The following is a 12,372-nucleotide window of genomic DNA, read 5'->3' as shown; positions in this document are numbered from 1 at the left end:
TTCCATATATTATGACAAGTGAACCATTCTGTTCAGACATACCACACTACATGTAAACACTAGGAAACTCTTGCTTGAGAAGACATGCTGTTTATGTCATGTTTCAGGATGGAAGAGAAGTTGTACCAAAATTTCCAGTCATCAACCCAAAATTCAGGGCTCAAAGTTCCTTCAGGCAGTATGTCTCAAAAAGGAAAATTCTAAGTAAAGAGGCAAAAAGTGTAAGACCTAGAACTAGTAAGTAGTAACTAATAAGTAGTACAATCAGAATTAACACAGATACTTGTCAGACAGGACTCCCTTCCAAGAGGATTTTTACCAACAAGCAACTAATGCTGGCTATCAATCAGTTAAAACCCATAACCCTCACATATACTTACAATTAATGCTGAAAAGACTTTGCTCACTCTGAGCACTGCTGACTGATGAGAGGCTAGTTGTTCTTTCAAGAACTGATCTTTTGACAGGCACTTTGGATTTGGCAAGGGATTTACCAGAAGTAGTCCAGGAGGCTGAAGAATTTTTCACTGAAGCATGCTTCTCTCCTGGCAAAGATCCTACACCTGTCAATTAGGGGGGAAAGAGGAGGGAGAAATAACAGAAGGAGTAGGAAAGAAACTCAAACGGTTGCTTCTTTTACACGTATGCCTACAAACAAAAATATTTACACAGTAAAAATCCATATAAAATGGCTTAATCTACTTCCTATTGACATGGCAAAAAGTGCTGTAAATGTAGAAAAACAGTTCCAAGGATTTAAAGCCTTAGAAACAAGTAAAGAGTTTAATTAATTTGCCTTCAGTGCAGACATCTGCACACATTAAAAAGTCTTTTTTTTTCATTTTCCTACCTCACATTATGGTTCACTGTACTGGCAATCCCACAAAAATATAACCTCTATTTCAAAAACAATCTAAAAATTGATTCTTCTGTTTGTTCCTAGTTTAACAGCACTTCCAAAATGAGGTTCTTAATGTCTTTTATTAAGTCCAGTTTTCATCTGAGCTTGTTGAATACAAGCTAATCTACCCAACAGCTAAGTTGATCAAATAGGAAAAACACCTATACAGGAGGCAAGTGTAGGAGGAGCTCACTCTTGCACCACTAACAAAGCAAACACACTTTCCACAAGAAAATCTGAGTTCAGACAAATTAAGCTTTTATTTCCATGGCCCAGAGTAGTTATATACACACACAGACTTCTCTTGCCAGCTTTGAGGTGACTCCTGTCAGCCCCAGTATCAAGATCTTAATAGAGCCTTCTGAATATGGGTAACAGGTTTCCATTAGTGTACAAAAACAGAGATATGGAAGATAGACTTACATTTTTTTAGAAAGTATTTTGTTATTTATATTAAAACAAATATCTAAAATATGTTAATTTCTTAGGTCACTGCCATTTTCAAGACTGACAATTTATCTTAATGGAAAAGAAGCAACTGCAGTGTCTCATATTTGACTTAGAACAATCAAATTTCTATTTAAAGGGAATACCTTGCCCTTTATTCTTGTCACTACAAACATTTCAACTTTGCTTAAACTAGAAAACTGCTGAAATGTGAAGAAATTAGCTAGTAATTTTACCTTAAGCAACCCTAGTTTTACTACAGGATTTCTACACTTAAATACAAAAGAACAAGAAACTGTCAGTTTGCACCAAACCCAAGAAATTATGACATTAAGGGGATTGCACTAAATTTTAGACAAGAAAAACATGCCCAATGCCTGCCTTTGAACAGTAGGTGGTGTGACAGGATTAGGTAACTTGTCTCAAAATATCCTGTATCAAGTATGCAAAACCAGGAACAGGACTGATAAAGGAAGGTACGACAAAGCTACTTCCCTCAGTTCAGATCAATTCAGAAACAAAAGAGAAACTTCACAACATATACTAAACCTGCATTAGCATATTACATAACACTGGTCACAGAATATAACACACAAGCTTCAATGAGCAATTAAAGAAGCTTTGCTTCAGATCTCTTTTCACAGGTGCACTTTTACTACTTGTCATTACTATGCACAACTCTGATTCTGTATATAGCTTTATGGTAGCCTGGTATTAAACCTCTGAGAGGAAATTATCAGCCATATTTTAAAGTTTTTGAAAGGGACAATTGAATGTGTAGAACATGCTCAAGAGCATACAAGCTTTGTTGTGCTATGAGAACACCACAAACCACAAATTCACATTTTTTAAAAACATCTCTGAAACAGCGCTCCAGACAACGTAATAGAAATAATTTTATGTGCTTGATCAAAAAGTTTCTGTCACATTTGCATGTCATAGAACAAACCTGACAGCTTTATAAAACTTTCCACAATGTTTTCTAAAATCTTGTTTCATTAACGGGTCAACATGCCAGGAAAATAACTAATCCAAACCAGTCAGGAATTCCTTTTCTAAACAGTCTCCTAGCAAAACAAGGTACAAATCCCAATAACTCCCCCAAAAAACAAACAAAGTGTCACTGTACAAACACCAAGTGTTAAGTTTGTATGACTTAGGTGAGTTAAAGTTCTACATTACAAAAGGGAGCTAGAGGAACAAATGCATTTTATCAGCTGCATTTGATTATTTAAAGATGAAGGTACATATTTGATTGCTATTGAGCTGGAGTCATTCATCCAGTCCAAAACATACAGGAACAAAATCCTGTTTTCTTCACAGTGATTTGCACTCAAGAGAGATCAAAATCTAGTACAGCACGTTCCCATACATGATCTGCATCAAGCCCAAGTTCTCTGCAGAGGCTGGAGTGTGGCAGTGCTCTGAACTCAAACCCATCCAGTGAGCACAGCAATCTCTAGGATGTCCAGTTTCAAAAGCAGGTCAAACAGATGACATTTTTTCTTAGTTTTTCTGCTGCCTGGTACTTTCCTATAATGCTCCTAATTAAGTAATTACTCAAGCACTCAAACACATTTTTCAAAAGCCCAGCTTGAGGGAGAATTTAAGTCATAACACAAGATCGTTAAGTAACTACTCTACGTATTACTTCAATTACAGTAATTTCACGACCATAAGGCACACCGGACTATAAGGCGCACCTCCGGGAGTCAGCAAATTTCGCAACCTTGTACATTATATGAGGCGCACTGGACTACAAGGCGCACTTTTTTTTTTTTTGCAGCGAGGATCCGCCCCCAGCTCCCCCCACGCAGTTGCTGGCCGAGGCCCCACCACAACCCAGCAGCCATGAGCCCCCAGGCCCACCTGTACCCGGCGGGGCCAGGCTATGCCTGCCACTGATCGGCCCCGCCTCCTCGGAGCCGGAGCATGCCTGCCGCCGCTCCATGCCACCTCCCCGGGGCCGAGCTATGCCCGTTGCTGCTTGGCCTCGCCTCTCCAGGGCCGGGGCATGCCTGCCGCCGCTCGGCGCCGGGGCATCCCTGTCGGGGCGCTGTGGGCCCCTGGGCCCACCTGTACTTGGCAGCCACGGGGCCCCAGGCCCGCCTGTACCTGGCAGAAGGGGCCCGCGGGCCCCCAGGCTCACCTGCACCCAGAAGCCGCTGCCCCACAGCGCACCTCCACCCGGCAGCCGCAGCCCTGTTGGTTCCCCTCACGGCTCACACTTCCAGGTTGGCAAATTTCCGAACTTTTGCCCATATATAAGGCACACCCGACTATAAGGCGCACTTCCAGGTTCAGGCCAAAATTTTAGTCAAAAAGGGTGCACCTTATAGTCGTGAAATTACTGTACTGGTCTTAAAGCTTTTTTCATAAATATCATTCCTCAAGAAAGGAGTTACACAGAATTAAATGCAAAGGTTTTGAAGACAGAAGCAGGAAGATATGGAATACAAACAAAAGCACCGGAAATGAGCATAAAAGCAGGCCATTACTACAAAAACAACAGGCAGTAGCATCAAAGTAATAGGTTTTCATCAGTTAGTTTATCTAGTCACTGAAGTGGAATACCAGAAATACCACATTCCTCTACAGTGAACTAATGAGTTGGCAATTCTTTAGAAAAAAGTCTCTGTGCAACAACCATTTTACTTGAACTATGTTAAAGTCTCTCTTATTTCCATTGCAATGGAAATAAGCAAAGAACAAAGCTCTTTCATCTCTTCTCAAGAAGCTCTGAAGTCAGCTTTTATATTCTTACTCAAATAATAATCCTTTCATATCAATCTATCATAGGTGGTTATTGTCAAGAAAAAGTTAAGGTTTGCTTTAAACAGCACTGGAGCCAAAAAAAACCACACATTGAAAGAATGTTGACATAAGGAGGACTGTAAAGCCAAATATGTATTCACAAATTCTGAAATTTCACAACCACCATTTCAAAACACATCAATACTTTTTACATCTAGAGCTAAACACTGAGCAGTTGGCATTCACAGAGCTACACTACACCTAGAAATGAGTGGTTGGAAACCTTTTCCAAACACAAACTTTGGGGACACTAAGTGCAAAAGGAGTTTTTGGAAGGATACTGTCTGATGTTGTTGCTTTTGTTTAAACCTAAACCTAACACTAATGTTTTGGTCCTTAAATGCCTAATGTCTTGAAAATAATGAATTTTGGATTTTTGCTTTATGCATTTCTGATTTTCCCTGTGAGCTTAAAAATTCAAATGACTCTGTTTAAACTTCTTAGCTGGTGAAAAAGCCCTGTCTAAGCCTACAGTTTAAGGTCTTGATAAAGCACAGGGAGCAAACCTTCAAGAAAACACACTATTTTTTGGCATCTATTGAAAAGTGCAAGTAAATATGGGAAAAACAAACTAGACTTTGGTATTGTTTCCAGCAGACCAATGTTAACATTTAAGAGTGCTTATGGTTGCCATTTCAAACAGTGTAAAGCAGTAGCAATACAGTTTTCTGACGGCTGCAAGCTCTCCAGTTTGCCTGATTAGCCATTCAGCATTATTAACTATATTATCTATTATACTATACATGTATAAATGTTCCTTCAAGGAAGGAAGAGTGGTTACAGTATGTTCCATAATTCTAAGGTAAAGTCTTTCTAATTATCTCTCCCTTTTAAAGTCTCAAATTACTACGAAAATTACGAAACAGGCAGGACACAGTTACATTATGTTGCTGTGAATGCTCAAAGGTTCAACATAAACATTGACAAAAACAGGGAATGTCAAGTTATTTCTGGGTCTTGAAATATTTATAGGAGAGAAATTTACTTGTTTAGCAGATAACTGCTGGTCAGAGAACAGTTTATATACTAAGTTGAGATTCAATTCTCCATTGATAGACTTCCACAGCATTCTTCCCATTCCCCTACAATCCTCACACAGGTAGCAAGGAACCAGCAGTAAGCTAGTGCCAAAAATATAGCTAGGGTACAGTAGCCGTGTAGGTGTGTGTTCACATGTTCCTGCCCTTGCAGCCAAACACTCTTGGATTAAAACTGGAGAACTGATCATCACTATTACAGAGCACTTACCAGCAGTTACCAACAACCAAAATATCCTTTTTCTTCCCTCAAATGATCCTACCATCAGAAGAGTGAGGAGTTCTCAATCAGAAGAGAGAAGGAGAGAAGAAGAGTAGGGTCTTGTGTATTCCCACAATTCTATTTCACTTTCCCCCCTTCCTATCTGGTTCAGTTTTGAAATGTGGAAGCTTTCCTCCCAGTTAAATCCTTCCAGAATCAGAGACTGCTCCTTCCTCATCTTCCCTTTAGCTCCTTGCACTCTGACCTCTCCAGCACCTAGAAACAGCCCTTCTCTTCCCTGGCCTCAAGTTTGAGCTCACACCCACTCTCTCACCTTCTGTCTGCCCATAATGATGCCTGCCTGGATTAAGTTCCGTTTTAGGTTTTCCCTTTTGTAGACTGAACCAGAGAAGCCCCATGAGAGATCATGTTTGCACAGTCATGCTGCCACCTCCTATGACCCCAGGAAAAGCCTGTCTCTGGACAACAGACAGTTTTACCCTAGCTTTCCAGGCACAGTAGTGGCAAAGCTTGCCCATTCAGGTTTTGCCAGGAGACTGCATGCTGACTTAAACAATACAATCCCAACCGCCAGCTTTAACACAGCAACGGTAAAGTTCTGTCTTTTTAGGAGTACTGGGCACAAGAAGTCAAATCAAGGTACGGCAAGGTAAAAGAAAGCCACGAACCCCATCCAATCATGCTTTTCATTATTGTCCAGTTCTCCATATCACATACCCTTCATGTTAGGCACAGAATTTTTTTTTTTTAACATAGATTGCAGCTTTAGAATTCATGTCATCTACAAATCTCATAAGTTTTCAGTTGCAGGATGTCATGTGTTCCTTGAATGAAAGACGAAGCTCACCACAGCAAAACAAATACAAATTTCTTCTGGAAGAAAATTATGTGTATTTCCCTCATCCTTTACCCTTACCCTGAGAGAATTTAGAACTAAGCAGTGCAGGTAAGGAGTTATTTGAAGACACACCAGCATGTCCTTGCAAGTAAATGACTATGCACCAAGAAATTCCCCTACAGGGAAGTAATGCACACCTCTCTCCTAAAGGAGAATATTCTTATAGATACATCCACATTTCTGACAGCATCAATATGCTGTTACAATCAGTGTCTGCAAGTACGATCATGCCTCTTGGTACAGGCACAACATACTAAAACTTCAGTGGGGCTAGTCACAAAATTGCCTGTGAAGTGTCTGGGAACATATGTGAAAAATTTATTTCCCTAACTATGGTCACTGATGGCACCTGAAACAAAACTGACAGGATGCAAGGCCCATTTTGAAAGTCAGTAGATTATCTGAATTACCCATAAACTCAAGAGAAAAAGGCAGTGACCACTGGATTAGTTTCATGGAAATGATAAATAAAGCACAGGGCTGCTATACTGCTGAAGGGATATCAGTGACTTAAATCAGAGACAAAAGGGTACCTGAAATGTCAAAAAAACACCCCACCAGACAGCGAGAGACATTTTTTGTTACACAGATGATTCACATGGTTTCCATTGATTTCTGCAAGTCTGTAACAGCAAGTAGAGGAATAGAATTACTGACACTTCCAGATTTCTGAAGAGTTTCAATTACATACAAGGCTTGACAGAGCTCTCATCTGGACAGAGCTAAGGCAAAGTGGAGATGAAGTTATAGCATGTCAGAAGTCTTACTTGCAGGTAAAGCTCCTCTCCCTTACATAATTTCAGGTAGGTTGCAGTCAGCAAAAGAAGGTAAAAAAAGCATTGATGGGCATATACATTTTTAGATTTACTGTAAATCATTTAGTTTCCTATTTGATGCTGTTCAAATAATTTCCTGTGGCTCAAACTGCCACAATGTTCAACGGCACAGGCGGCAATATGCAGTTGCTGGGGCAGGTGTGATAGCAGAAAATCTTGAATAATGTTCCATGGGAACACCTAAGCTCCTTGACTTCTCCAATCCCCTTCAACTCCTACATTAAAGTAAAGCAAAGACATGACTCTTCACAAATCATAATACCTCAACTGTTATCAGGCTATTACTCCTACACACTGGCCACGGTACATCCAAATTAGAAGGCTCTCTGTGTTTCACGGGAACAAAAACAACAGTTGCTTTGATTTTGAAACTAGTTCAAAGTCCTCTACTAGGGCTCCAAAATTATATATTCCTTCCAGTAAAAACAGGTAAGCTGAACACTTTATTCTCTGTCTTGAATTCTAATAAATGTTTTAATTGACAGAAAACAAACAGCAAAAGACAGACAGCCTGCCATCCAGTACCACAGAAACCTACACACACCACCATGGAAAAGTTACCTGTGGAGAATTAAGATTTTTGTCTTAGAGTGTGTCATCCCCACTTATAAAGAAAGAGATGAATAGTTAACAGAAATAATTTTGAGGCATCTAGCTTGCAGCAAATCTGGAAATGTGGTCACAGTTGCAGAAATAGGGCTTCACCAATTCTCAAATTACTTTGGTACACTGGATCAAGGTCTTAGAGAACCTATTTCTAATTCAGGAAGAACTTCAAGTTCCAGCTAAGATACACCAATCCTGGTGAACCAAGCTCAGCAACTATTTTGAAATAAACAAACCCAGCCTAATATGCTCTGAAAATAACCTCACAAAAAGGTTTGGGATATGAGTTCTGCTGTCTTCTCTTCAGGTGAGAATCAGGAAATTTCCTGAGAAAAAAATGCTTTCTATTGGGTTAGTATGTTAGCACTGAGTACTTAAGTATTACAAGTAGAAATAAAAATTATCAAAATCTCAACTCTGACAAGTTTCAAGGATCTTATAACTGGTGCTTTATATATGGCATTTTTTCTTTCATTTCTTCAACAGCCATTGTGTGAATACAATCCTCAAAAGCTCTTGATTATTCTAGGAATAATACACACACTAGTACATTTTGGACAGATGCACCACTTCTGTCCGTCAGCATACACACGTGACAGTTGACATGGAGCTATACTATCATTTCTCTTGTTCAGAGTATTTAATGGATTCAGTTACACAAACTTCTCTCGTTGCCCAATGATGCAAATACTATCAGTAAATGGTTAAGAAATAGCTGTATTTATGGTAGTACCTCAGGAAGAAACAAGTTCGCTAGGATTTGGACATTTTTAAAACTCAGCTTGACAAATGACTGAACAACCTAGTCTGAATTCAGTACTGACCCAGTTACAGGCAGCAGGGGCTGGACTAAGCAACCTTCAAAAGTCCTTTCCTTTCTGGATTTAGCTAGCCTGTCTGTAGTCTGACAAAATCCTGACAGCAAACAACTGTACAGCTACTGAATGACTTATCTGAAGGCTGAAGTTTGATATCAAAGTGTTCAAACTACTCCACTGGAAAAAATAGTTATTCCCTCCAGGAATGCTTTAGCATAAACAGGTAATTGGGTTTGGTTTACAAACTGCCACTTTGTCACAAAAAGTGTACGTACAGTTCTACAGGGGTAAGCAGTAGTAGATATGATTTTACCTGAAATGAGAGGTCGCATAATACTGTGGTGGTTTAGCAGCAATCCCAAATAACTGCTACTTTGCCCTGTATCCCACCCCATAATCCTATCCTCTGATTTGCATCAGCACAAGGTTTACCAGGGAGCAAGGTCACATGTTTAAAAACTCCCTTTGTAAGGGATGGAGAAGTTACCCTGATACAGTTGAATGCATCATATCCTATTTTGTAGCACTAAAATACTTCATAAGCAAAATGTGCTAGGAGCAGTCAGCCAGAACAGGGGACTGGGGAAAGGGCAAGGAAAAAAAAAATTTCTTCTCATGTGCAGTATTACAGTTCCAGTCTTACCAGATCACACAAGTTTGAAATGTTAAAGTGCTGCTTCATGCTTTTAGTTTAAGCAGCCTTTTTCAAGTAGGAGAAATTTGGAAAATATTCTACTGACTACCATAATTTCAACATACATTGATTACTTAAGGAGTGATAGGTTTATCTTAAAAAAAAAATCTGAGGAGTAGATGTTTTTATTTTCAAAAGCCAATGACTTCTGTTTCTTCTGAAAGTAATTTTTTTTTTTTCCTCTGAAGGGAAGAAGTTAGTCCTATAACTCACCTATGCTTGCATTTCTTTCTAGTGATAGCAACATAAATCTTACCTGGATTAATAACCTGATGGAAAACTCTACATCTATATCCATCTCTCTTCTTCTAAGGCCATAATTACAGACAGGAAAGCTCTAGGTTGGTATTTAGAAGGGTGATGAGTTCTCCAAGAAATTGGCAGCCTAGAAGTTGGTGCCTGGTTCACTGAGCAAGTGCCTCACATGAGCAAGCGCCTCACATGAGCAAGCCTCTAGTGGGAGAACAGCCTATATCCACTTTCTCTGAGCAACTCTCATCCCATAAAGGAATACATATACAGATTTTATCACACTTCACCACCTATATATAATTAAGAGGACTATTTTTTACTGTTTTGTATGAGTGGATTAAAAACGAAAGAAAAGGAACAGGTTTTATAGGTATAACTGGGTGTGTACTTTCCAAATTATAGTGCATTGTAGTATAGTCATTCATAGACAGGCTACCTTTCCAACTAGTTAGATTGCCACACTTTAAAAAAAGGGGTTAAAAAAACCCAGCACATAACCTACCAGAGTACTTCTGAATCCCTACCATGCAGTTACAGAATGTAGTCATGAGATTAGAACAGCAGCCTACAACTAGATGAGAGATTCATCTCTGCCCTTGCTATTAAAATGTCTGAGCTTAATTAGCAGCTCAAGCAGTAGTCTCACCTTCAATTATGTTCTCCCCTTTCTAGAAACTACAGAGCTATACTGAAAATAGGTTGAAGAAAATATGTTATGTCCTGAAATAAAGACTCATTCCCATTGGGATAGCATGCAGTTGCTTATCACAAGAGCATTGTAGCTCCGCACTCTATTTTCTCCTCTTTCAAGTAATTTTAATTGTAATTTCACAAAATACTATAATATAACCAAATACAGATAGTATTTAACAGTGATTTCTCTAATAGCACCATACTCTCCTAAACAAACTCCTTGCAAAATGAGATTTTACAACTATGAGTTGTAACCTGCCTCTTTTTTTTTTTGCTCCTGTATTAGCAATTCACAATTTTGACAGTATAGTATTCAACACTGACATATAGCTCTGTACCACCCTAAAAGCTGTGTCAAATGAAGTATGATAACCAGTTGCTTAAAATTAAGGTAAGTGGTAATATTCCAGTCAAAAATTCTCTTACCAGAGCTTGATAACAGAAGAGCTTCTTTGTGAGAAGGTGTTTTAATAGTGCTGATACTTTTATTTTCACATCCTCTCTTCAACGTCAACACAGATGGCCCTGTTTTAACCTTGGGAGTTAATACACTTCGTAGTGTGATTTGGTCTTTCTTTGGTATGTTTTCCCCTTGTGCTGTCCCGTCTTTCACAGAAGGTATCTGTTTCAAGAAAAAAACAGAAACGAAAAAGCCAACAACAATTCAACCCACACATCACCACCGTGAGAAACTAAAGATCTCCCTCTGCAGCATCTGTAATGAAATACTGACCACCAAGATAAGTAACATGATAGGTAACATGCTTCATCTTTATCCCATTGTTCACATCTGCAGTTTAGAACGTCAAGAACAATCTCCTGAATGGCTTTCAGCAATGCAAACCTATTAGTTTGAAGCTAATCACTAGTAATGACCAACACACTAAAAAGAGGCTAGAGGTCATTTTACATCAATTTCTTCCTCTTCCTCCCCATCTCTAATTAAGTCACTCAATTACATGACTATACCTAATCTCAAGATCTTAACCAACAAACTACACCTGTTAATGCCCTGAGAAGTCAACTGTCCTGTACTACCTGAAATGTCACAGCCCTTGTAATAGTTTCCTGGTCTAAATTTTATGTCACAACAGCTTAAAATCCTTCACATTGAGGTGCCATAGATAAAACATAAATGCAGGAGTAGACCCAGGACAGGTTTAAAATAACTGGTTAATTTTATTTTCCCACAGAATTCTTTCTCCAGTTTATACAGCCTTTAGTTCACAGCCACTCCTGTCAAGCCTATAAAGACACACAGCTCTTCATGTGCTTTTCTGTGACTCAAGCTGATTGTAGCAATTCAGAGTGCTGAACTTTCAATTTTTGACTACAATTCTCCTCTTCATACTCAGATGTTAATCTGTACTTTTCCACTGAAGAAGACCACTTCTTAAGTTTAATCCAGCTGATTTGTCTACTGCACATTTTATAGAAATTTCTCTATTGCTTCTCCATGTACAAGCAGAACAATTAAAATTATAAAGCTTTCCTTTTTGGCAATGGAACGAATTAAAAGCATTCTCTCCAACACTTCATACCAAAAGTAGGGACTGATAAAGAATGCCAACTCTTAAAGACTGCAGAATTAAAACAGACCATCCTCACTTTCATGCTTACTTAGGTTTTCAAGTTAAATTATAACTCTAATAAATAATGGTACTTATTAATTTCTCGGGCAATGTTTCAAAAATGTTCTAAGTAGCTTACCCATATACTGAGCTTCACTGGAATTTTTCTGACAAATTAGTAAGGAGTATCAAAACTTCAGACGACAGTTTTACCAATAACAGCTGCTGCCTCCATTTCACCAATTTAAACATAAGCTGTTGAACCCACAAGCTAGCAACAGGAGAGACTCTAAAAAGCACCAAGACTCCAATTCTGTGTCCCTACTGCACCTCCTGAAATCCTGGTCAATCCAACCCCAACACTCTTCCCTTCTTTCCCTCTGTTCCTTTTCTTTCAACCTTCTTTCAGTGCATTAAAGCAGCACGTTTCTCCTGACAGGCAGCTGACTCATCCCAAAATATTTCCCAACCAACCAGTGCATGCATACCTCCCGGCCAGGAAGTTTGCACCTTCCAGCTGGCTCGCTGCCCAAAACCAGGTATATGCCCTCTGCATGAGAAATATTTCCCGACTACTCCCAA

The 12,372-nt window shown here is 39.1% G+C and overlaps 1 protein-coding gene across 1 annotated transcript in view; it reads right to left on the bottom strand.

The window, feature by feature from the left end:
- The window catches only part of MTUS1 (microtubule associated scaffold protein 1), a 119,348-nt gene that overhangs the window by 67,187 nt on the left and 39,789 nt on the right, over positions 1–12,372 (bottom strand). The window contains 2 exon segments of the mRNA XM_033059590.2: positions 381–563; positions 10,646–10,841. Coding sequence (XP_032915481.1) covers positions 381–563; positions 10,646–10,841 — 379 coding nt within the window.

Source organism: Catharus ustulatus, chromosome 5 (assembly GCF_009819885.2).
Source record: "Catharus ustulatus isolate bCatUst1 chromosome 5, bCatUst1.pri.v2, whole genome shotgun sequence".
In the NCBI taxonomy this organism is placed as follows: Eukaryota; Metazoa; Chordata; class Aves; order Passeriformes; family Turdidae; genus Catharus; species Catharus ustulatus.
Note: the sequence above shows the minus strand (reverse complement) of the source record. Positions and strands in the feature narration are given on the sequence as shown.